Genomic DNA, 25,357 nt, shown 5'->3' on the forward strand with positions numbered 1-25,357 from the left:
ATGTTTAAGTATACACATATGTACTGATACATGATCAGATTTATACCACATGCATCCAAATACCGTACACATACACACATGTATACACTGTATAGACAGGTACAGATATGCATATACTCTGAGAAGACATGGGGCTGGGGCATACACACTGTCCTGAAATATGTGAAGGTTTACCAGTTATGGTAAGGATCAGATATGCTCTGCCGAGTCTCAAAGGGCAGAATTAGCATTGAGATAGGGAGGTACATTGAGGTACATTTCAGTTTGATGTATGGAAAATTTTCCTATCAATTAGAGTTAAATGGAAGTCAGATGCATTGCCTCAGGAAATAATAGGTTTTCTTTCACTAGAGATCTTCAAGCAAAGATATAAGGACTGCTTTGGGTACATTACCACCATCAGTAAAAAGTCAGTTGGCCTGTGCGTTGTAATGGGAATCCAATGTAGAATAGTCAAGGCTGAGCAAGTAGCTTTGGGGATGAAGCTGCTGGTGAAGGAAACTAAAGGGTAGAAGTTCCAATGAGTTTGTGTAATGGTGGATGAGCTGTCCTGTCGCACAGAAAAGAAGGTCACATTTTACTTTGATAGGATTGGAGATAAGGTGAAGAGAGGAAAAAGAATAGATTTTGTGTGATTCTGTTTTTTTATGTCCAAGTGGGTATATATAGGGCAGCTAGGTGGCATTGTGGATAGAGTGCTGTGCCTGGAGTCAGGAAGGCTCCTGTTCCTGAGTTCAAATCTGGCCTCAGACACTTACCATCTGTGTGACCTTGAGCAAGTCATTATTGTTAACAATGTGAGTGCCATCAGTTATCTGATCTGAAAAATGAGCTGGAGAAGGAAATGGCAAACCACTCCAGTATCTTTGCCAAGAAAACCCCAAAAGGGGTCACAAAGAGTCAGATATGACTGAAAATGACTAAACAGCATCAATGGGTAACTATACATAGATAGACTCTGGGTGTTGACAATTTTGCTAATAGTATCTAGATGACACCTTTTGCTTCCACAGTATTTTGTAAGCTTATTTTAAAAATTGCTTTTCTTCTGATACTGTCTATGAAGTATATTGTTATCATATATTTCTTACAGAGGGAATTAAGCCACCCAAAGACTGGCAGCTTGCCCAGGGTCACCTAGCAATCAGCCTCTAAAATGAAGATGAAAGCTAAAAAGGTGTTCTCTTTTAATCCTCTGATGACACATTGTGGGCTGGTTCCTTTTAGGTACAAATAAAGTCCCTCCTTAGCTATCACTAGCCTTCTAATTTTGTATTCCATTCAGCCAGTTATTATAAAATGATTTGTTTCATATGTAGTGGGAAGCCATTAGGAGAAAAGGGGAGTAGTATTCCAGTGATTAGGGTAGGACTTTTCTGTTGTCTTCTCTTTTGGAATGCTAAGGCCATCAAGTGCCTTTAATGATTCTTGCCTTTGTTTCAATTGGGAGTCTTTGATTGAATCAAGAGTCTTTGATGACCTGCTTAAGAAACAAGAAAGCTCCAGGACACAGACACCACACCTTTTTGGTAAATAGATTCTGAGCCCTCAGGGCCCTGCACGGGGTATAAGAGCTCAGAGGTTGGCATTTTGTTTTGGGGCTCTCACTCACCAGAAGAGTGTCATGTGATTTGACCAGACAAGATTCTGGGTAGCCACTGGAGACCCCCAGCTTTGAAAATCCAGATGTTGGTGCCTCTCTCTCTGGTAACTATGTAATTTTTGGTCAGACAGATGGAAGCCTGTATGTTGATCTCTGTGTGTTATTTGCTCTATTTATATAATGTATGCTTGTAATTTCTATTTGTATTTGTTCTGGAGTTCAGAGTGCTGACTTTTTCCCTGAACTAAGTGAATGATATATGTATGTTTAATTAAACTGAGATTATTAACCCCTTAAAGTTGCTTTCCTTAGAAAAGCAGATCGAAAAACCTGTGCCAGCAGCCCTCCTGTGCACTGGTGTTATTGGCCTTATGCCCCCACAGTAGCTGCTGGCAACGTTGTTATTACAAGTAAGTGTATAGAACAGTGGGCTCAGGGAGAGTGTGATATGGAGATGGAGAATGAATGAATTGAAGATGCTAATATGGAAAAGGAAGAGGTATTGAGGACAATAGGTAAAGACAGCCTCAGACTTCTGGGGATTAATCATCTGATTGGGAAGACATCATATACACACATACTTTATGCCCCCCTCCCCCCACAAAACCATTTAAGAATACAATGTAAAAAATGTTTATCTTCCAGTGTGTGGCATATATATTATGTATTATAAGAGTTCAGAGGAGGAAGAGATAATTGAGAACTGGTTAGTGGCCAGGGAAGACTCTGAAAAATAGATGGGCATTGACTCCTTGGAAAAGGAGTAGGATTCAGACAATAAGAGGTGAGGAAAAAGATCTTCTTTTGGATGGGGTGGGGGTAGCATGGACAAAGGTATGACATTCTTTCTGAACAATTTTTCCATTAGAATATCTCACATTTTTATTGAATTTCAAAAGAACTTCCCACTTGGATTTTCCTGTAGACTATAATCAAATACAGAAAACAGTTAGAAGGGGCAGAAATACGGAATTATGAAATTTGGCATATAGGGTTTATCTGGCATGAAGATCATGTTCTATCTTAGGCAACTTTCAAGTTAAAATATACTAATCAATTTGGATTTTTCTTCTATCATTTTTCCTATACATTATTACTGACCCATCTTCTCACTGAATTTTTTAAATTTAAATTTATTTTTGATGACTTTTGATATTTATCACATTAATTTCTGAATATATCTCACTTCCCTCCCTTAAACAAAACTATCCTTTTTTATGAAGATTAAAAAAGAGGAAAAACAAAGATGACATTTTAGCAAAGGCAACACACCAACTTTATTTAATACTACAGGCAATATTCCATACCCTTAGTCTGCCACTTCTGCAATGAAGGGGAAGAGAAGTGAATTTTCTTAACCGTTCCCTAGGGAAAAACTTGGTCATTCTAATTAGATAATATCTGGTTTCATTGTATTCTTTCTATTAACATTGTTATAGTCATGTTTATTTTTTTCTGGTATTGTTTTATTTACTATTCATGTAAGTCTTCCAAATATTCTCGGAACTCCTGCTGATTTTTTTTTAATCATTAACTTCACCTTGGGTTCTAATGCTAGGGTCTTCAGTAGACTAGGATCTAGCCCTGGTAAATCAATGTTTCAGATATCTCAAATGGTTGTCCCTGCCAATATCCCCCTTTCTGTTATACCCCAGATTGTCAGCAATAAGTTAAAAAAGAATTTCAATGGCACCAGATGCCTTGTTCCCTTTATGGACTCTGGTGTCTGGATGTCATAAAGCTATCCCTGCCCAGTGATCTTTAGACTTCAGAGAAATAGAAAAGTTCCTTTTCCAAAAGACGTTTGGGGGTTTCTAAAGCACTTTGATGATGACAATAATCCTTTTTCTCTTTCCAAATGACAGTCTTGAGAAATGTTTGTAAAGAACAACAAATTCGTTGGGGGACGGGGGGGAGGGGAAGCTGATATATCAATATAAGTGACTTATCACAGCTGGTAATTACTGGAAACAATATTTTCCTTTGTGAAGAAGGACTTACTATCAAAATATGGTCCTTAGAGATTAACAGGGGTCTTAAAGTGCCATTACCTTCTCTTCCAACTCTTATATGACTCTTCCTGACCCTCTCCAAATCCTGGCCTTTGGAGTAAAAAGAGACTCCTAGCTATACTATGTGACCAAACCCTATGTACATTCTTCTCTAGCTTATATCTAATGGGGATGATCAAATGTGCCTGGAGTTTGATGACTCTACTGATTAATGTTGGTGAAACTGTAGAGGGTACCAACTCCTTTTTTCTTCTTGAGTATAAAACAGTGTTCAGGACAAGGTGATTTGTATTGGCAGATCTGACCAGCTAGATGTTCTTGGACCTTATTGTGCTATGAAATGCCATGAATCATTACAAAATATAGCTTATGGAACAGCCTAGGTCATGTCCTTATTGTTTTGTTTCTTTTAGGCAGTAAAATGATATAGCAGACAAAGTGTGGGACTTAGAGTCAGGAAGAATTGAGTTTCAATACTGCCTCAGACCCTTAGTAGCTGTGTGACCTGGGAAAGGCCATTAACCAGTCTGTGCCTCAGTTTCCTTATCTGTAAAATGAGGATAATAATAGCACCTACCTCATAGGGTTGTTGTGAGGATCAAATGAGTTAAACTTTTAAAGTTCTTTGCAAACCTTAAAGTGATATATAAATGCTGTTATTATTACTATTAGACAGTAATTATTTTAAATTTAATAAATTATAACTAAGAAAACTCTTTTTGAGTATGAGCTATGTAACTCATCTCTAAATCTAAAGGGGCATTGTTATATGCCTGTGAAACCTAGACAGCCTACCAGCACCATGCCAGGAAACTGAATCGTGTCCATTTGAATTGTCTTAGGAAGATTCTGAGGATCACCTGGCAGGATAAGATACCAGACACTAAGGTCCTTTCTGAAACTAAACTGCCAAACATTCAAACTGTGCTTCAGAGAGCACAACTCCAAAGGGCTGGCCACATTGCTCGAATACAAAACATATGCTTGCCAAAAGACTATTTTATGGTGAACTCACACACAGCAAGTGTTCACATGGTGGTCAGAAGAAGCAATACAAGGATACCTTCAAGGTCTCTCTTAAGAACTTTGGAATTGATTGTGTGACATGGGAGACAGTGGCATGGCACTCAACTTAGCATGGGGTACTAGAGAAGATGTTGTGCTCTATGAGCAAAGTAGAATTGAAATAGCTCAAGAGAAACAGAAGATATGTAAACTCAGAGAATCCACCCCAAATGTTCATACAGACCATTTGTGCCCGACCTATGGTAGAACATTCCAAGCTCATATTGGTCTGATCAGCCACAGTTGGACACACTAAAACTTGACTCTAGTATAATGATATCATTTTGGTCCTCTTCGAAAATGAAGGACAACAACCAATCAACCATGTTGAGTCTTTTTTGGACTTCATTCAAGGGAACTTAATTACTTTAAGGAGTTTATAGGAAGGTACTTTCACCCAAAGGTAGATGGGACCTAGCATTGGCTCTGAAAGTCATAGAACCTGGGTTCAAATCTTTCCTCTGCCATTTGCTACCTGTATAGTCTTAGGCAAGTGACTTAATCTCCCTATATCTTAGTTTTCTTATCTTTAAAATGAGAAGGTCTAACAATAAGTCCTTTGAGGCATCTCCCATTTCTAGATCTCTGACCCCTAAAAAATTATTATTAGGTTGCTCCAGTGTATTAGATTGTATTGTGAAAACAACTCTCTTCTCCACAGCAAACACCTTTTTCCAACACTGAAAACATCATGAAACTAGATTTCTGATTTTTTAATGATAACATTTTTGAGTAAGATTCCTTTCCCTTCCAAAGTTGCTTACAAAGAGTCTACACGATTTGAAAATTCTTGCAATTGTGAGAAATACTGCCAGTGGTTTTACTCATATTGCTAACCTGACTCCAAATTCCAATTTTGAAGTTGTTTGCAGATTTTTTTTTCTCATATTGTCCTTAGCCAAGGGGCAGAGTTAATGCCGGCTTGTGAACTTTGTCATACGCAGAAGAATAAATTGTACTGTCAGATTGGTACTCTTTTCTTAGTTTAACAACTAGATCTATTATTACAATCTTCTGATTAGTTAACATATTCTTTTGTTACTTAACTTGTTTCCTTGTTCTTTATTTTTAACTTTTGACGTTTGTGCAGGATGGAGAAGAAATTAATGCAAGGCAGGAGAATTAAAATCCTTAAAGAAAAATGTCACTATGTCAAATAGAAATCAGTTTCCTGGACTCAAGAAACATCATAAGTTTTGTATATATCAAATACATTATGGTTATTTTCAATTCTTGGAGAGAGCTCTCTTTTCCTTAAGACCATATTAAAAACTCTAAAATAGTCTCTTTTGCAACTGAGTAATCTGCACATTCCCATCGCCTTCTTGGTTGAAATTTAAGGTCTCCCTCTAGGGATTGCCAAGGTAATTCCCTAACATAAGGTCAATATCTTTAGCAGCTGCACAAACACCAGGTATTCTGGAAAGGGGGATTATGGTCATTCTGGAGCTAAAGAGAGAGGGGGAAAAGGTTCATTTAGCTCATTTAGTAAAATGTGCTAGTAATTGCTGTTTCAAAGTGCAGAAAAAAAGAAGTAAAATGAAGGTCAGTTTGTCATGAATTCCACAACTGGTTAAAACAGGGAAGGACTATGAATACTGTTCAGTATTACCATAGTTTTCACTTGGTTTTGTATATTTTTGAGAATCTCGTGTTATTTGCATTATTTAAAAAAATCAAAATGACAGATGAAACAGGTTGAAAGATAAAGGGAGAAATCTTCAAGCTGTCTTACTACTCCTCAGTATTCCTTGCTGATTTACCATTCATTTCATATCCTCTAACCATTTATTTCCCTAGGTTCTTTTCTTCAACTATGATGTCTATGTATATAATTTACAGATGCATACATCTAACTCCAGTGTCTCCTCTGAGCCTCAGTCTCACATTACTGGTAGCCTATTGGTCATTTAAAACTAGATATCTTGGAGATATCTCAAACTCAACATACTCCATAAGATCGTATTATCTTTATCTCCAAACCCATCCTTTTCCAAATTTCCTTATTTTTGTCGGGTTCATTACTTTGACATCAAACTCAACTACTCAACTTCCCACCCTTACTCACCCTACATGTCGAATCAGTTGCCTAATCTTGCCATTGCCACAACATTTCTCGAATCTGACACCTTCTTTCTACTTACATAGCAACAACCCATTTCAGGCTCACTTCATCTCTTGCCAAGACTATTGCAATGGTGTCCTTATTGGCCTTTCTACCTCAAATTTCTCTCCATTTCAATCTATTCTCCACAGAGATGCTGAAGCGATTTTCCTTAAACCCAGTTCTGACCATGTTACTTCCCTATTCAATAAACTCCAGTGGCTCCTAACTGGCTCTGGATAAAATATAAATTCATTTGTTTGCATTTTAAAGCCCTTTACAACATGACTCCAACCTGTCTTTCTGGCCTGATTGTGCATTACTTCCTCCCCTGCCCACTTTACAGTCTAGCCAAAATGACCTCTGTGTTCCTTATGCATGCCATAGAGAGCTACATCCCTCCTCTCCATGTACTGGCTATTTCTTGCTCATGCCTTCAACCTTGTAGAATCCTTCTTTTTCTTTAAGACATAGCTGAAATATCATGAAGCTTTTCTTCTTCTCCTCTACTGCTAGTACCCTCTCCTTCTAATTCCTCGTATTTATATCATGTATATTATATAATTTATATAATAATTACATACATTATATAATTTATATTAATTATATATATATATATAAATTTTATATTTTCTTTATAAAAGGGTTTTGTGTAAAACTATGTATGTGTATATATACATTGTCTCCATGATAGAATGTTAGTCCCCTAAAAGTGGTGATAATTTCATTTTTTGCATTTATATTTTAAATGGAATGTCTCATAAAATAGGCAATTAATAAATGTTTGCTGACTGATTAATACAACCTGTTCTTTGGTTGAAATTTGTATCATCAGAAATGTGTGGTTTGCGGATTGGCCATGACATAGGAAATAACGGTATTTTCTAATTCTTTCTAATACCTTTCTAATAGATAGCACTTTAGTGTTTTCAATGCACTTCACAAGCTGTATCTCATTTGAGCTCACAATGGTCCTATGAGGCAGAAACCTCAGAAAGTATGCCATTTTAGATATAAGGAAATTAAAGCTCAGTTCAGATGATAGTATGTGTTACAGGTGAGGATTGAACTCAGTTCTTCTTAGCTCAAAGCCTAGGGCTCTTTCTATGCTACATCCGGGCATTGTGAACTTTAGGGGCGTATGTGAGCCAGACACAAGCTTTTACAATACTAGGTCAAACCCTAAAACCCACATGCAAAGGGCAGAAGAGCCATTATTGGTTTGACCTCTATGGGTTGCATCTTTCAGTAGTGAGAGGGCATTCTCTTAAAGTCCTGAAAACAAAGGGAACTGTTGTCAGCAGTAGACCTCCTAGCTCACTGATGCAATGGAGCTGAAAAATGAGGGCTAAGAAAGTTTCCAAAGCTCCAAAATATGTTATAGCCTGGTCCCTTTATGATTAAGTGATCTTTTCAGCTTTTAATGGGAAAAATAAATCATTGTAAAACGATAATCTTGTCATGAGGAAGCCAAAAAGGTGCCTTCAAAAAAAACCAACCCTCAAAAAAAAAAAACGTCATGTGGAATAGGATAAAGCAAATAACATGGTTTGTTTTGTTGTTGTTGCTGTTGGTGGCCAGAGTGAAGTCAGCTTAAGGAAATACCTTACTTTGAAAAATAATAAGAGGGCAAAATAAATTCACTTAATAGAAAAATGAATGAACTTGATACAGGGGTTGTTTTATAAAAACAGGACCCAGCTTCGAAAATCCCTCTCTAGATCCCTTTTTTCCCTGCTTCATCCAATTGCTTATTTCATGATGAAACTGCCAATTGTTCACATCCTTTCTCAGTTTTCCCTTCTTCTATTCAATTTCTGATGCTGCAGATAATAACAGCACAGAGACAGCTACTAAAGTTAATGCTTTGCTTTGCTCTAAGGTCCAATCTATAGAAATACAGTTTAGGTACAGTTGATAACACAAAATAGGGACTCTGATAGTTGATTTGCACGGGTGAGTGCAAATTCTCAGTGTGATCAAAACAAGGAATGTCATCTATTTTAAGTCAATAGTCAATTTTTTACTTCTATTCCAGTGGGATTTGGGTGAACAAAGATATCCAAACTATGCAACAAAAAAATTTGAAAGAATGACATTTTCCGTCTCTGTTTAGACATATACATACACACACCCAATCAATTCTTTCCATGGCTCTACAGAGGACGGAAGTATATATTGTATTCTGCCTGGTGTTTGTTAAGTATATCACAAAGTCTTCCTTTATACTCTTATGATTGCATGAAGAAAATCGCCCAAATTCCTCATAAGATCTATTCCTCACCTGTTCTGGGGATATGCAGATAGGTGGAGGAATCTTTTCTAGTATAATCCACTAAACAGACTCTGAAGGGAGATAGCATAATGGAAAGAATTCTGACTTTGGAGTCAGAGGCCTGGGCTTCAAATCCCAGCTTTATCACTTAAAACTGTGTGACCTTGAGCAAATCATTTAACTTTTCTGGGTCTCAGTTTCTTAATCTGTAAAATGAAGGATTTAAACTAGCTGATTTCTGAGGTTCCTTCTACTTCTAATTCTATAACCTTATGAACAATCCCCAGTCACATCCCTTCAAGGCCTGTCCATTTACTTAGGGCTTGGGCCCTTGTACTTGACAAGAAGGATATGGATAGACATTGGATTTGTGATTTCATCAGGATAGCGAACTTTCAGGTGGGGTAACTTCTTACTTCTTCTACCAATGTAAACACCTATTTTTTTTTTTAGTTGCTGTGTTAGTTGCCTTCTAGAGCACTATTTGATTTATACAGGTCACATAGTATATACATATCAGAGGTGGCTCTGGAATCCAGGGTCTTCCTTGCATCAAGATTAGTTCAATATCCACTACCCAAGGCTGCTTCTTTCTCTCTAGAAAGCCTACAAGTAATTTTTGTTCATTTTTCTTAAGGGTGAACAAAGATAACTAAACAGTTTGTTTGTTGTCCAGTAGTTTCCAACTCTTTGTGACCCCATTTGGTGTTTTCTTGGCAACAATACTAGAGTGGTTTGCCATTTCTTTCCCCAGTTCATTTTACAGATGAGGAAAATGAGACAAACAGACTTGCCCAGGGTAACACAGCTAGTGAGTGTCTAAGACCAAATTTGAACTCAGGAAGATGAATCTTCCTGATTTCATGCCCACCATGCTATCCATTGTGCCACCTAGCTGCCGTGTGTAAACAGTACCTTGATAATAACATTGTGATACTTTGATGGTAATGGGGTACTTTTCTGGCATGAGCTATCTGAGTTAGGGAGCACAAGTATGATTTGTCCCATTTTCTTGAGGTTCACTTTGCTAAGCTGGTAGATGTTAGAGCTGGGATTTCAAGCCAGATGATCTGATTTCAAATTCAGCCCTCTTTCCATTATGCTGCATTGCTTCTAACCTTATGGCTATTTATCCTCTTTAGAACCTTAAAAAGTCTGCCCTTTGCAGAACTAAGGAGATTGCATGGACTTTATCTGATTTAAAAAAAAAAGATTTGAAAGCCAGCAGCATATTACTTGTAGGAAATGTCCTGAAAAATAAGGGGGTAGAATGAAGGGGTAGGTTGATACAAAAATAGTGGGATCTTAAAAGTCCTATCATCAGAAGTGACCCAGGATCTCATATGCTAAAGCCTGTGCTTTGTAAGAATGTACATGAGAATGTGATGATGAGATAATACAACATTCTGTAGCATTAATACAAGATCTTAGATCTATAATACTCTGAGATCTAGGTTCACATACGCCATTTTATTGGAGAACGCCAACACATTGCTAAAAGATGGCATAAGCAGAATGAAACTAAGAACTCTCACCCAATTCATCTAGAGGGTTCATGCTTTGTTCATTGTTGCATGAAGAGATGAAGCAGTAGGACCACAAATTCAGAAAGCTCTTTTTCTAAGATTTCAATCCAATTCAACAACCATTTATTAAGTGCTCATCATGAGCAAGACTTTATGTTGTTTGCTGGGGATACAAAAAATAAAAATAAAACAGTCCCTGCTCTCAAAGAGCATATATATTCTACTGGAAGTTTTTAAGATGTTTCTGTGCTATCAATGTGTCATTAAGCCCTAAACAAAGATAAAAGATTCTGGCACGGTGATGATGCTCTGACCAGCTTGAACCTATAAAGACATCTAAATTGCTGAACAATTTTGTCATTTGCATGCTATGAGGGCGATATTATTTACCATCACCAATAACCAGAATGCAACCAGTCCACTAGTAGAAAAAAAGAGTAGATGGTATATGTATGAACTATATTAAATGCAGATTTTCTCATTTTGCAAGCACTCAATAAATATTTGTTGTCACTGGGGTGAATTTTGTAAAAAATGTGTATTTGGCTTATATGATCAAAAATTCGATTTGATTGAAATACAGATCTGGATGCATTAATCAAAATATCAAGTTCCCAATGATGTTTTTAGATTTGGAGAACAATGAAACAAGTTAAATGTGCACCAATGGGTATATTTAAAATTACTGAGGGTTATAACAGTGAAGAAGATGAAAGAAAATTATGAGTCAAAATAGAATGAATCTTATTCATCTCAATATGTAGCCAAATTCCAATTATGCTGGTAAATGGCTAGAGTAGAAAATAAGTTTTAATGTTAAAACAAAATACAATTATTCAAATTTCATTTGTGAATAATTATGATATTAATAATTAACACTATTAATTGATATAGTATGTTATGCTTTTCAAAGCACTTTCACATGGTTTGTCATTTCATCTCCTTAGGACCCCCTCAGTCCCAACACACCCACCCACACACCCATACATGCATGCATGCACATACACACAGAACCATATGCTTAGACAATGCAACATTTTCTGTCTCCAGCCTTGACTGCCCTCCTGGTTTGGTTCTGCTGTCAGTAGACTAGGACCCAGATGGGTGACATAAGGGAAGAGGTTACAGGTCTCCTGTAAGTGATTCATTAAAAAGATAATCTGATCACTGATAATTGAGAATTGGCTGTGCATACTCTCCTTTGACCGTCTAATCCAAAGTCATTTTTATAAAAATTTGGACATAGTTGAGAGTGTCAAAAGTCCTAATGTAGCATTATTTGTATTCTGTGAGTTCTATTCTGACAGTGCTATAAACCAGATAGTTTACTGACAATTCTGTGCTACCAGATACCAACTAAGGCCTTCTGTCCAGCTTTACATTGTCAAATCTCATGAAAACATGAGGAATTACAAAGCCTTAGAGGATGGTGAAGTTTAGATTACAAAAGACGAGATGGACAGATTTCATATTTTCATTGCAGATGATTTTTTTTTTGCTTTTTCATACTGCTGAGCATATTTTTAAGGCAGGAAATGCAACTAGTGTTTGTTTCTAGTGCTGCTTCTGTTTTCAGATTTCTTTTCTGTAGGAAAAATGTGTTGCCCAGCTGTCTAGAATCCCAATCAGGATATACTTCCAGCACAAAATATATTGCAGAAATGATTTTAGCTAATTGAAAAGGGAACAAAAATGAGGCTGGGCCCAGTTCATACTTTTTTTTTCCCCTTCAGAGAATACTCTTACTCAAATCAGGCCAATAGGAATAAAGTTGGTGATGGTCATAGAATTTAAACCTATTAGGGACCTTAGAAGTCATTTAGATCAAAAGGTTAAGTGGCTTGTATAAATACATACAGATAGTAAGCAGCAGTCCGAGGATTCAAAGCCAGTTCTTTTAAAGGAAGACCCAGCCCATTCTATTAAACTATGACACTTCTCCCTCACTAGGCTGCTTCTCTAGGTTGGAGAGCAACCTGTTAAAGACAGAAGATATGAATGTAAAGAAATACTACTGTGCTAGAAGAAATGATGAAAGAGAGAGTTTCAGAGAATCCTGGGAACACCCGGATGAACTGATGCAGAGTGGAGTAAGCAGAATCAGAAGAACTATATGCCCAATTAGAACACTGTAGAGGCAAACAACTTTGAAAGACTTAAGAACTCTGATTAATGCATTGACCAACTCTAACTGCAGAAAGCTTCTACTTAGCTCCTGAAAGAGAGCTGATACTTAGAATGTAGAATTAAATGTGTGTGTGTGTGTGTGTGTTCCTGCGTGTGTATGTGTATGTGTCCAATGTGGGAATTTCTTTTGCTAGACTATGAATATTTGTTATAAGGGTCCCTCTCCCCTCCATTACACATGAAGAGAGGAGGAGGAGAGAACATAGATTTTTGTTAATTAAAAAACTTAAATTTAACTAAAAAAAAGACAAAGGCTCACAAAGGTTAATAAATACTCACTGGTGACAAGTTATATGGATATAAGAAATGATGGTTACTTTTAAAGGCTGCCAAATGCTAAGAAGCACCTTTTAATTTAAAGGATAGATCTAAGAAAAGGGAGATACCATGGAGGAACTCTAGAGTCAAATGAAAGTATCCTAAGCCTCAGCCTTTTCTCCTCCCACTTCTCTCTAGCCCTTCCATCCCCCAATCCCAAACCCATACCCACTTACCCATACACATATATGGACCCACACCCACACCCACACTTCCCCTCCCTCCACGTCCCTAGGAACATACTAAATAGATATTACTTCTCTCTGATTCTTAGGTTTAGACTCATCATAGCCTTTGTCCATCTGAAAGACACGTAAGACAACACTGGCTTCTTCTTCTAATACTAAATTTAATGGAATACACCAGAGAATTCTGATAAACATAATCTGTGGCTAAGCCACTCCTTTTGGGAACAACAACGCAAAAAGGTAAGCCAAGAGCAATAAAGACAAATACATAGCATGTTTAGAGGTGAAACAGCAGTTTTCCCAGAACTCCATTGCTTTACAATTTCTTTAAGATTCCACATGTCTCAAGTCAAAAGTAGACTTTATCCATTATATGTCCAGTGATAGTGATCTCTCATTTATATACCCTGCCTGGTTTTCTCTGTTCAGCATGACTCTCTGTGATGTTTACAACGATTACCCAACTGGAATGTTATCTTCTTCCATTGATTCTTTTCCTCAAGTATTCCTGAAATCAACAGACTCACCACCATATGTGGCCAATATCTAAAAGACCATTATTCTGTTTTGCTCCATCAAAGTTTTAGTGTCTAGCCTGCTGAACATCCTTGGCAGAGAGAGTGGGAAGGAAAAAAAAAAGAAGTCCAGAATTTTTGGCTTATATTTATTGTGAATTTCTAGTAGATTTCTAGTGGGGTTACATTCTAGATCTGAAAGCAATATATTTGAGTGCTTTATGCTCAGAACACTTTTAGGTACACTTATGTTTCCTCATTACTGCCAATAGAAAATCATAGAAAAGTTATCAACTCCTTGATTTCTGATAAGTAGAATCATAGTTTAAAAAGACAGAAATACAAAACAGAGAATCCCATAAGTTTGATAAAGATGAAAAGATATTTTAAAAAATTAATTCTAATTTCAAGATGTTTAAATTTCCTTGGTTTTCTCCATATAGTTCCAAGTTTTATGATTCTATTCCTTATCTTTCTGAACTCTTACATATGATTCCAATGTATATTTCATTAGTCTATTTTAAAAACATAGTCCTTTTCTTTCTTCCCCTCCTCCCAGTTTGTCTTACTCTGTTCATAATCCATGCTTTTTGTCACCACCAGTTGATCTGTACTCTTCTATCTACCATCCATTTTTAGCTCTCTACAACCCCGCCCCCCCTCACCCCTGCCACCAACTGCCCATTATTCTTTCCCTCTCTGGTTAATTAGTCTTTGTACTTCTTCAACTTTTCTCTTTCCCTTCAACTCATCAACCTATATCCACTGCCTATAGAAGAGTCTGAAATATAGTTAGTGATGGAAGAGTACTAAAAAAATGACTGAGGGGAAGGAATCACTTACCTTGATTGACAATAAATCGTAGCTTCTGTATTGTTGCCAGATTGCCACTAACTCGATATATTCCATCAACATCCAGACCTGGAAACAGAGGTGCATATTTCATATGGACTCATGTAAGCACTTGCTATAAGAAGTGAGTGACAGGAAAACAACAATGAAAAAATATATCTTAATGAATAAGAAGAGGAATGGTACAGTGAATAGCTATCAAATGTCTCCTCCCTTTCAGAGGAAAAATAATGAAAACTGGCATTTTAGCTCTGACTGCAATAATAGCAAAATATAAATATATGTAAAACCAAAGTAAGCTAACCCTAATTTTGTCATTTTTTTCAGAGGCATTTTAGGCATTTCATCATTAATTAATATGAATGTTTAATAGATACTTGGGATGGTAGTAGACAGTATGGAGTTACAGTGCACATGCTAACCACAACTCTTCCCTGGAAGAAGCCTGGAATTCAGTCAGGGATTTACAATCAAAACAGGGCTGCCAGGCATATGCGTGTTACGCCCTCTTGTGGAAAGCCAAAATAACCCAAGGGTTTAGTTCTATTCCAAAGACAGGAAGAGCAGATACTGGTCTAGGTCTTTGAAGACACAAATTGGAAATCCTATTCCAGATCTAGGGTGTTAAAAGCACTTAGAGCTCCTGTGTACAATGAGCACTTAAAAAATAGATTCCCCCTCCCCCCCGCCCCAAAAAAAGCTTACCAAGAAGATGGATATTGGTTTTAAATGACTTGAGAATTGATTCCCAATAATTGAAAACCAATTGAAAGCTGCCATTTCACATAGCAGTATATCTGATAAATCAGATTTTTCATACATATGATCCCCATGGTATTAGGTCTATTACTAAGTAATCAAACAGTCTGAGAAACAAGGGAGGAAAGCCATATTCAAACATTAATATTATCTCTCATAGCATATATAACACAAATAACAGAGTTCAGATTTAATAGGAATAGTCTCTTGGTGGTGCCTGCTCTCCCAACTACAAGCAATTCAGAATTCAGGCTTGACAAAGCCTTTCTGTGCCATGAAATATTATCTAGTATGACATAAATATCTCCATAGTTCTACATGTTTATTATTTGGCGCATTTCCTTGATTTATATATTATTACTTGCAAACTATTTTGGTATAAGGCTAAGGGAGGGTATTTTGGTCATCTCATCACTGTTTCTATAATATAACTTAGCTGAAACATCTCATAGAATTTTTAAAGAATGGATTCCCACTTCTAATATATCCTGTAGCTTAAGATCCACTTGGGGGTAATGTTAAGGAACAGCTATTAGTGAAGTCAGCCAGGTGGCATATCGGATAGAGCACTGGGCCTGGAGACAGGAAGACCTGAGTTCAAATGTTGCATCAGACACTTAGTAGCTGTGTGACTCTGGGCAAGTCATTTAACCCTGTCTGCCTTAGTTTTCTCATTTGTAAAATGAACTGGAGAAGGAAATGACAAGCTACTCCAGTATCTTTGCCAAGAAAACACCAAATGTCATCACAAAGAGTCAGACATGACTGAGAAATGAGTGAACAACTACAAATTAATGAAGTCATATGGTATGTATATACGTAAGTCTCTATGTGGTCCTAGTATGTAGACTTTTCGTATGTCTTTGTAAGGTAGTCCCTGTATCTTCCTGAGAATGGTAACTCTTTAAAGGTATTGACTGAGGCTGGGTTCCTGCTAGCAAATGAAAGAAGTATATAGTTTACTCTTACTTGGGAAATACAAGCATAATATTTATTATTGATAGGTAGTGATGACTAATATACTAAGGTGCTACCAACATAAACAAACAGGTATTATGAGTTGCCTATAGATGTATGAATATGATTCTACTCAAGAATTTGTTATTTCAGATGAAAGTAGAAATTTGCCTTTATTTCATCATATTTGTCCCTAAACCTTGACTCATTATTTTATATTGTGACTATAAAGTAATATGACAATTTTTTTTTGCATGGTTCAAAAATTGGGTCAGAGAACAGGAGGTACAAAGAAGAGTTCCATGTATGTTTGAATACTGACTCCACTAATTGTTTACTTTTAATTTGAGTAAACAAGCATTTATAAAGTCCTACATAAGGAACAGCGTCAGGTGTTAGGGATACAAAGACAAGAATGAAAATAGTCCCTGTTCTCAGGGCATTTATATTCTAGAGAGAAGAATCACCATGTTGTTGTTGCTCATCCTTCATTTTCAAAGGTGACCCATGACATTATGGAGGATGTCTTGACTTGTGCATGAACTGGATTTAAGAGAGACAGAATTGCACAAAATCGTCAGCCTCACTCTCTCTTACAGAGTCATCAGAGTCCAGTGGCAAGACAAAGTCAAGACAAATGGTGATGGCCCAGGATACAGTGGATGACCTTGGCATCTTCAATGTCTGATCAAGCTCTAAGTGCTCCACAGAGCCTGCTTCAGCTGTTTTCATGGCCATTGGTACAAACTGTTCTCATCCACCTACTCCACCGGGATGGAAGGGGGTGGGGAACCTTCACATGCCTGGGGCAGATATTCCCTTAACTCACCAGTGGGTTTTAGGCCTGTCGGTTGCCCTTAACCTGTTTTAGCCTGTCTGCTAAGATGGTTTTATGGGTGTGGGTGCTGTGTATGCTACAGCTTCTTGGAGCCACAGGTAAGACCTGGGTGACAAGTGGACACCAAAGGTGGATGAGCAGTCCTGAAAAGGGTTCAGCAGCCCTAACACCACAGGTGCTCATCCTCCCTGAACACCTCCCATAACCCTGACTCAACAGGTACACCAAAAATAAATACAAAGTAATTTCAGGGGGGAGCTCTAATTGCTGGAGAGAGCGGAAGGATCAAGAAAGACATCCTCTATGAGGTAGTACTTAAGTTAAAGCTTGAATGGGGCAAGGGATACCAAGAGGCAGAGAACAATACATCATATTAACTAATGATCATAGCAGAGAAGAACAATTACCACATTTATTCATTAACTTGGTTTTCAGTGCAAAGAAATCTGATTTTTTTTAGTAAATATGTTGAATTTCAATAACTGAATATCTATTATGTACAAGGCACTCTGTTAGTACCAAGGGCAGGGGACAGTGGGTAAAGAACAATGTAAAATAAATTAGACGCACATTTCTAAATGAAACATATGAATTTTGGCAAGTTTGCATTTCTTCATCATGTAGCAAACTGTAATCAACACTTTTATATAAAGCAAGAAAAAATATACTAATTTTGATTCAAAGGTACTGCCTTAACCATAGGTGGTATTAAAAGAAAAATGAAAAGGCATTTATTCTAAAGAATGTTACTTTTTCCTAGGCATATATTCCACAGATACAGATTTACAAAGTAAATACAAAGTATGAGCTCAGCTTTTAATGGAGTCAGAGATTTCAAGAAGAGGAGATGAGGAAGGAGAGCATCCTAGACATGGGAGACACCTGTACAAACTCATTAAAGTAGGAGATTTGTCATGCAGGGAGAATAGCCTGGAATTTTCCTGGAATTCTGCATGGGCTGGGGTGGGAAGAGCAATATGAAGTCACTCTGGAAGTATAGGTTGGAGACAGATTCTGAAGCACTACCAGTGTCAAAGAAAAGAAACATCGTATTGGGTCCTAGGGGCAATAGGACACCACTGAAGCTTCTTGGATAGAGTAATAACATGGTAAACTTGTTTGTTTAAGAATTATAATTTGATAGCAGAGGAGTGGATGGGTTTGAGAAGGGAAAACTTGGAAGCAGGAAAATTCCTTTAGAGATTTTGCAACAGTTAAGGCAAGAAAAATGAAGGCCTGAACTGGGATAGTAGTCATATGAATGGAGAAAAGGGGATGAATATAAGCAAGAATGTGGAAGTGGAATAAAGAAGTCTTCACAACTGATTCGAGATGGGGTAAGGAGAGAGGGAGAGTGAAGAGTTGAATATAATTCTAAGGTTGCAAACTCAGAGAACTGAAAGGTTGATAACCATGATGGTAATATGGAAATTAGGAGGAGGGCTGAGTTTAAGGGTAGAAATGATGAATTCCATTTTGTTGAGTATGAGAAACCTGTGGAATATGCAAGGAGAGATTTACCAATAGGATGTTGGTAATATGGAACTAAAACTCAGCAAAAAAGATAATGACGGCACAGGTAGATTTGGGGACCATCTGAATGAAGATAGTAATTCAAACAGAGATTATAATTTAACTCATGTGAACTGATGAGACATCTGAGAAAGAATGAAGAGAGAGATACAGCCATATGCTATATTCATAGATAAATGACATGGAGGATTATCCAGCAAAGAAGGCTGAGTAGAGTCAGATAGGTAAGAGCAGAAACAAAAAGGAGCATTGTCATGAAAAATTAAGAAGGAGAAAGATTAGCTTCCCGGATCAGATAGTCAGCAATGCCAAAAACTACAGAAAGATAAGTAATGATGAGGAGAGAAGAAAAGAAAAAGTCATTGGATTTAGCAATTAAGATACTGTTGGTAATTTTGTAGATTATTTCAGTTGAATGGTGGGTTAAGAATCTGTATTTCAATGAGTGTAAAAGTGAGTGGGTAGATTGAGGAAACAGAGGCTTTGAGAACAAATGGCTTTTTCTAATTATTATATTGTGAAAAGAAAGAGAGATGAAGAATTTAAGGAATTCAAGAGTGAAGTCAAAGGTTTTTATTGTTTTTGTTGTTTGAGGAGATCTGGATATGTTGAATGGATTAGGAAAGGAGTTAGTAGATAAAGAGTGACTGAAGATTAGATACAGAGAGTCAAAGATAGAGACAGAGACAGAAAGAGAAGAGATGATTAAAATGACAAATTCTCAGAGGAGATATAGATGTCATATCATGGACACACTTAGAAGGGTAAAAGGCTGCCTTGTAAACACTGGAACAAATAAAAAGAATAAAGATGGATGATATTGATGGGATTCAAAATAATATTTAGCTCTTAGAATTGAAGTAAAAGTAGCAAGATTATTAATAACTTTCAATTGTTCATCTCTTTTGCAAGAAGTTGTATATAGTTTTTACCCATAATGCACGCCCATACTAGGTGTCCACAAAGGCACACAGCCACATCCATACTCACATACTAGCTTTCTTTACTAAGCACAAATCTATCTTGAGATTATAATCTTACTCCACCCTCTTTCTAGCTCTGTTACACACTGTTCCCATACATAAACTCTAAGTTCCAACCCAACCACCCCACTTGCTGTTCTAGACACACATTTTATCTTAAATGCTTTTGTGCCCAGCTGTTTCCCATGCATGAGACAGATTCCCTCCTCACCTGTTTTTTGGAACCTCCAGACCTTCAACATTTAGATCAAATACCATCTCCTTCAAGAGGTTTTTCTTGTTTCTCATAATTGCTTGTGTCCCTTCCTCCATAACTGCTTTATATTTTTTGCATGTATCCTGTATTTACTTATCTGTGAATACTCTGTATCTTCATATATTGCCCCTCTCTTTTCCCATATGTAGTAGAATATAAACTCTGTGAGGGCAGGCAATATATCTCACTTTTGGATTTTTATCCCCAGCATGTAGCACAGTACGTGGCACATAGGTGATTAATAAATGCTTGTTGGTTCATTTATCCATTTGTCTTTTACACTCTTGTTCACTGATTAGCAAGAATAATGTGTTTAAAGACAGGGAATCAGAGTTTAGCCTGTGGTAGGGATAAGTGAATTGCAAATGAATTTTTCTTTAAAATTATATTCTAGTATTTGCCTAAACTAGTAGAAAGTAGAGTAAATGCCCACAACCTATCTCTAATGTCTCGGCATTGAAGTGGTAGAGAGAATGGGAACCTACAGAAGCTGTTTTTGAGCTCCATTTCAGGGAAATCCATGTTCCTTTGGAACTGGTTCAGGTTTTAGGATAAATGTTCCCAGTGTAGGTCTATACAACTGGACTGGGATTTGGGTGTGTGTGGCAGAAGCACCATATGATTAACAGAAATCCAAATGACCCCCATATGTCCAAGTATTTTGGCCAATTGACTGTATTAGTTCCTTGCCCTGTGGGAGTTCCAACTGAATCCAATCCAATAAACATTTATTAAGCACCCACTAAATGCAAGTCACTATACATCAGAGTTACAACAGCAAAAATGAAACTGTTTCTGCCCCTCAGAAACTTAAATTCTCCTGCATAGTGGGGTGTAACATATACAGATAAATAGATTAATTTCAAACATCGATACCTTGGAGAGAGGAAAGTCTAGAAAGGTTTCACAAAGAACATAACAGTTAACCTGAGACTTAAAAGAAGCTAGGGATGCTAAGAGGTATGACAATTTCTTAAATGCCATCCGAAAGCATGAAGGTGGGAGATGAAATGTTGAGCTTGGACAATGGCCAATACCTCAGTTTGGAGGGAACACAGAGTGCAAAAATGAGTAATAGAAAATAAATCTGCAAAGGTAGATTGTCATCATTTAACAGAAGGCTTCGCAATAAATGTCAGGATGAGGAGTTTCTATTTGATCACTGAGGAAATGGCAAGCTACTAAGGAGTTTTGAAGAGGAGAATAATATGATCTGATCTGTGTCTTAGATTTTTTAGAAAGGAATTGATGAAGTCCTTTCATTCTTTGATACTACTGTATAAAAATGTGAGAGGACTCTACCTTGTGAAGTTAGAGAATTCATATCTTCCACCAAAATTACTTCAGGTACAATAATTTTTATTCATATACTTAAAAATTATCATTCTTTTTTGCCTGATTTAGTCACATAAGCAATATTAATTTGATGAATGAAACTTATCTTCTTTGCTTTTTATTTCTTCCTTGAATTTGCCTCCTACTTTATCATATCAGGGATCATCAAAAATGTAAAGCAAAAAACATTGTAATATTTTAGGAAGACCCTCTTTGGCTTTAAGAGGGGTATCAGAAAAAAGTTCATCTAAGAGAAATTTTTTTAAAAAAAGGATCAGTAATCAAGAACAGTTGGCACTATGCCATGGGTTGGATAGACACCATATGAGCAACTGGAAATTACTATACTGTTGAAGCAATGTAACTTTATCCTAAATTAATAATCCGACTTTCTCTTTGAGTAAAAGGGGGAGATGGAGACACTGTGGGTAATTCTGAACTGCGCAGCTCTTGTGGTTGTAGAACACAATCACACTAAGAAAGATTGCTGAGTGGTTTCAGATCGAAACCAGAAAGTAAGGAGTAAAGCAAAAACACATTCGATTCAGTTTATATATCTAACTTGACACAATTCCCAAAGCTTTTGGGTTCAAGAATCTCAGCACCACTTATCTTGTGCCTGATAACAGTCTCTGACATTAGTATCTCTAGTTCTAAATATCTTGGGTCTTCTTGGTATCATACTTTTTAAGTAATCTAAATCAGGTGAAGATGACAAACCACATATTAAAATGGAGAGCATTACATCTCACAAAATGATCTGGAATATATCAGTGAATTGTAACCGTTATAAATTTATATAGGTCCAGTCTTGAGGTTTGATTAGCATTCCCTTGGATGGCATACAACATGGCCAACCCCAAAATGCTGAGAATATTACACCAATTATAGTGTTCACGTGCCATCCACTTTCGGCTCCAAGAACTTTGAAAGTCAAGCCAAACCAAACCAATGTAAATTGGTGGATTTGGACATCCTTTTCATGACCACATTATCCTAGCTGGATTTGAGACTACTTATTTTGGAAATATAATTAGACCAAGTATTATTTTAAAATGAGCAATGTCTTCAAGGCTCCATGTTGTGCTTCTGTGAAGTTTGGAGAAAATCACTCTGAGAGGCACCTCTTTCAAGAAAACAACATGATTGCAAATGCTATCAGGGTTTCTGCCGGGTAGGCTAAAAATACTTTGGAACATGATGAAACTCAGGCATTTCAAGTTTCCTGTTTGATGAAGAAGAGAAGGGGGGGGGGAAGAGAAAGAGAGGGAGAGAGAGAGAGAGAGAGAGAGAGAGAGAGAGAGAGAGAGAGAGAGAGACAGAGACACAGAGAGAGACAGAGACAGACACAGAGAGACACAGAGACAGAGATAGAGACAGATACAGAGAGAGACAAAGAGAGACAGAGATAGACAGAGACAGAGAGACAGACAGAGAGACAGAGACACAGAGACAGAGATAGAGACACAGACAGACACACACACACACACACAGAGAGAGAGAGAGAGAGAGAGAGAGAGAAATAGAGAGGGAGAGAGACATAGAGAGACAGAGAGGAGAGATGAGAGAGAAAGAGATATGGGAAAACAACTACTACATTCATTGTAATGGAGTTTGTTTTTCATCAGAAGCTAGCCATCTTGTGTTTCAAAATAGTCGTTATCACTGACAGAAATCACTGGGTTTTGCTCTTGTGGATTAAAAAATAATAAATTTACTCCCTTTCTTCTGAAGGTTAGAATGGGATGGACACACAATTAGGAATTACTAGACCAAATGGTGGTCTAAACTCAGTGGAAAGAATGCAGCTGTCATGAATAATTCCCACCATAAATCTTAGAAACTTTCCAAAAAGAAATCTAAGAGACAAGGACTGTATCCAGAGTTGACTAGTTTATTTGCCAAAATAGTTTTTTTTTTTTTAACAATGCAGATGAGCTTGTTAAAAATAGTCCCCAATTGTGGATTAGGTAGCATTCCTTGGTTACATTGATAATAGGTGAAACTTGAAAGATATGGATCAGGGGTCTGGTTGAGAAGCACCCAGAAAGGCCCATTTGCTCTTGTGACATGAAACAAAATTTACCAGAACCTCTTGAGTCTGCAAATGTGGGCTGGGAATTTTGCAACGAGTCCCTCTCCTGAGATTTATGGTGATTCCTAATTCCTCAGAGGACTGCTACCGCAACAGCCATTCTCCCAATTCTTTGGCCTTTTGGCTTTTACCCCTGGCCAGAACTAGTGAGGACAGGAACACCCACAGACTTGTCCCAAGGAAGCTGTTGCACATTTTTTTCATAGTCTTTCACAAAGTCCCATTCCAGTTCAGAGCTAAATATGAAGTGAATGGTATTCGGTATTCAGACCTATTCCCCACTCCAAATTGACATTACTGTTTCCAAGCTAGCATTGCCAACTTATCTGTTCACACACTTTAAATCCTAAGGCTTGGAGTGTAGGATATCATTAAAAAAACAGTTTCTAATTTGACTTCTCTCCCCATTCTCCTGGTATTTATGCTGTTTCTGCATGCCTGTTCTATTTTAGTTATTGCACGTCTGATAATTTCCTATGAGATGGCTATTCTTCAAGAATAATCACTATGGGAAATGGGTGTGGCACAGAGCCACATGGATTGTTTGTAAGGATAATTATTTTACTGTATGTGACAATGCAATAGAATCCAAACTGAGACAGACTTTTCTTATATTGTTGTTGCTGTTTCCTTTTTCCTTATAAAAAACGTTCACAGTCTTTTTTTTTCCTTTTTCTTTCCAGGCCTATGATTTCATTGGTGTACCCCTAGGAAAGTCCTGGTATAGAAATGTCCTTTACTCTTGTAAATCATAATAACAGAGAGAATTCCTGGGGACACTGGTTGGTTAAATGAATTGCCCAAAGCCACACATCCAGAATATGCCAGGGAAAAGAATTGAACCCAGTTTTTTCTGACTCCAATCCACAGACAACTAAGGGAGAAAGTCTTTGACAGTTGAGGTTGTCAAAAAGTCCATCATTCTGTGGTTAACTTGATGATAAAAGACCTTTTCTGATCTATGCTTGGTTGGTATTTGTGGAGCCTCTATTCAGAGTCCTTATAGTTTGTAGGATTTAAAAAACGCTTGCTCTACTAGCAAAGTGCCTAAGAACTCAGTCACCAAGATACTGTATTGGAAAGAGTAGTGGGTCTGGAGTCAGAGGACCTGGGTAAAAATCTCACTTTTGACCCTTACTAATTTGAGCAAATCATGTAACCACCACAGACCTGAGTTTCCTCATCTGTAAAACTGGGGGGTAGGTGTTGCTATAGATGACCTCTGATGTACTTGTCTCTCTAGATCTATGATCTTGTGATCACTAATTCACAAGGACATATCAGAGTAGGAATTAAATGATAGGATTTGCTTATGGATGAGATAAATACAAAAGGAAGTCTGAGAGAACTATTTAGACTGGGAGCTATTTAGACTGGCTTGTTATTTGCTGCTGGTAGAATTACTATCTTGGACAAAACAATTTAGTGTGTAGGCAAATACCCTAAAATTGTAGTTGTAATAAAGAGGCAAAAATACGAAAGGGGAAAATAATGATGATCTGATAGAGAGTCCTTTGTTGTGCCTAACAACACCAGGGATCTGCTCTGTATGTTTCCATGAATTGGTTATGTCACCAGGATTATCAAGTATTATTGTCAATTATGGGCAAATTGGTGTGCCCATATGATTCTCTGTTTTTGTGAAAAAAAATAATAGTCCTATATTCATTTCCCTGTTCATTAAAGAATCTTATATTTCATTAGAGTATTTGCTATTCTACTAGACTCTTTCATGGAGCACAAACTATTTCATTTATATCTTTGGATCCCCAGCTCTTTGCAGAGTGCCTGGAACATGGTAGATACTTAATAAATGCTTGTTGATTGATTGGGTTTGCACTTCTGGAAGGGTACTGTTTCTTACAGGCCACTAGGAGATCAAAAACCAACATTTGCAGGTCTGGGCTGTGCTGTCTAGTCATACATAGAATCACAGAGTTTCAGAGTTAGAACATC

At 37.2% G+C, this 25,357-nt stretch overlaps 1 protein-coding gene across 1 annotated transcript in view; it reads right to left on the reverse strand.

Annotated features, from left to right (window-relative positions):
• Positions 1-25,357, reverse strand: part of ARHGAP15 (Rho GTPase activating protein 15) — an 858,653-nt gene that overhangs the window by 253,536 nt on the left and 579,760 nt on the right. The window contains exon 11 of the mRNA XM_036742514.1: positions 14,637-14,714. Within this exon, the coding sequence (XP_036598409.1) occupies positions 14,637-14,714 (78 nt within the window). The remainder of the gene's footprint in view (positions 1-14,636; positions 14,715-25,357) is intronic.

Source organism: Trichosurus vulpecula, chromosome 2, assembly GCF_011100635.1.
Source record: "Trichosurus vulpecula isolate mTriVul1 chromosome 2, mTriVul1.pri, whole genome shotgun sequence".
Lineage (NCBI taxonomy): Eukaryota > Metazoa > Chordata > Mammalia > Diprotodontia > Phalangeridae > Trichosurus > Trichosurus vulpecula.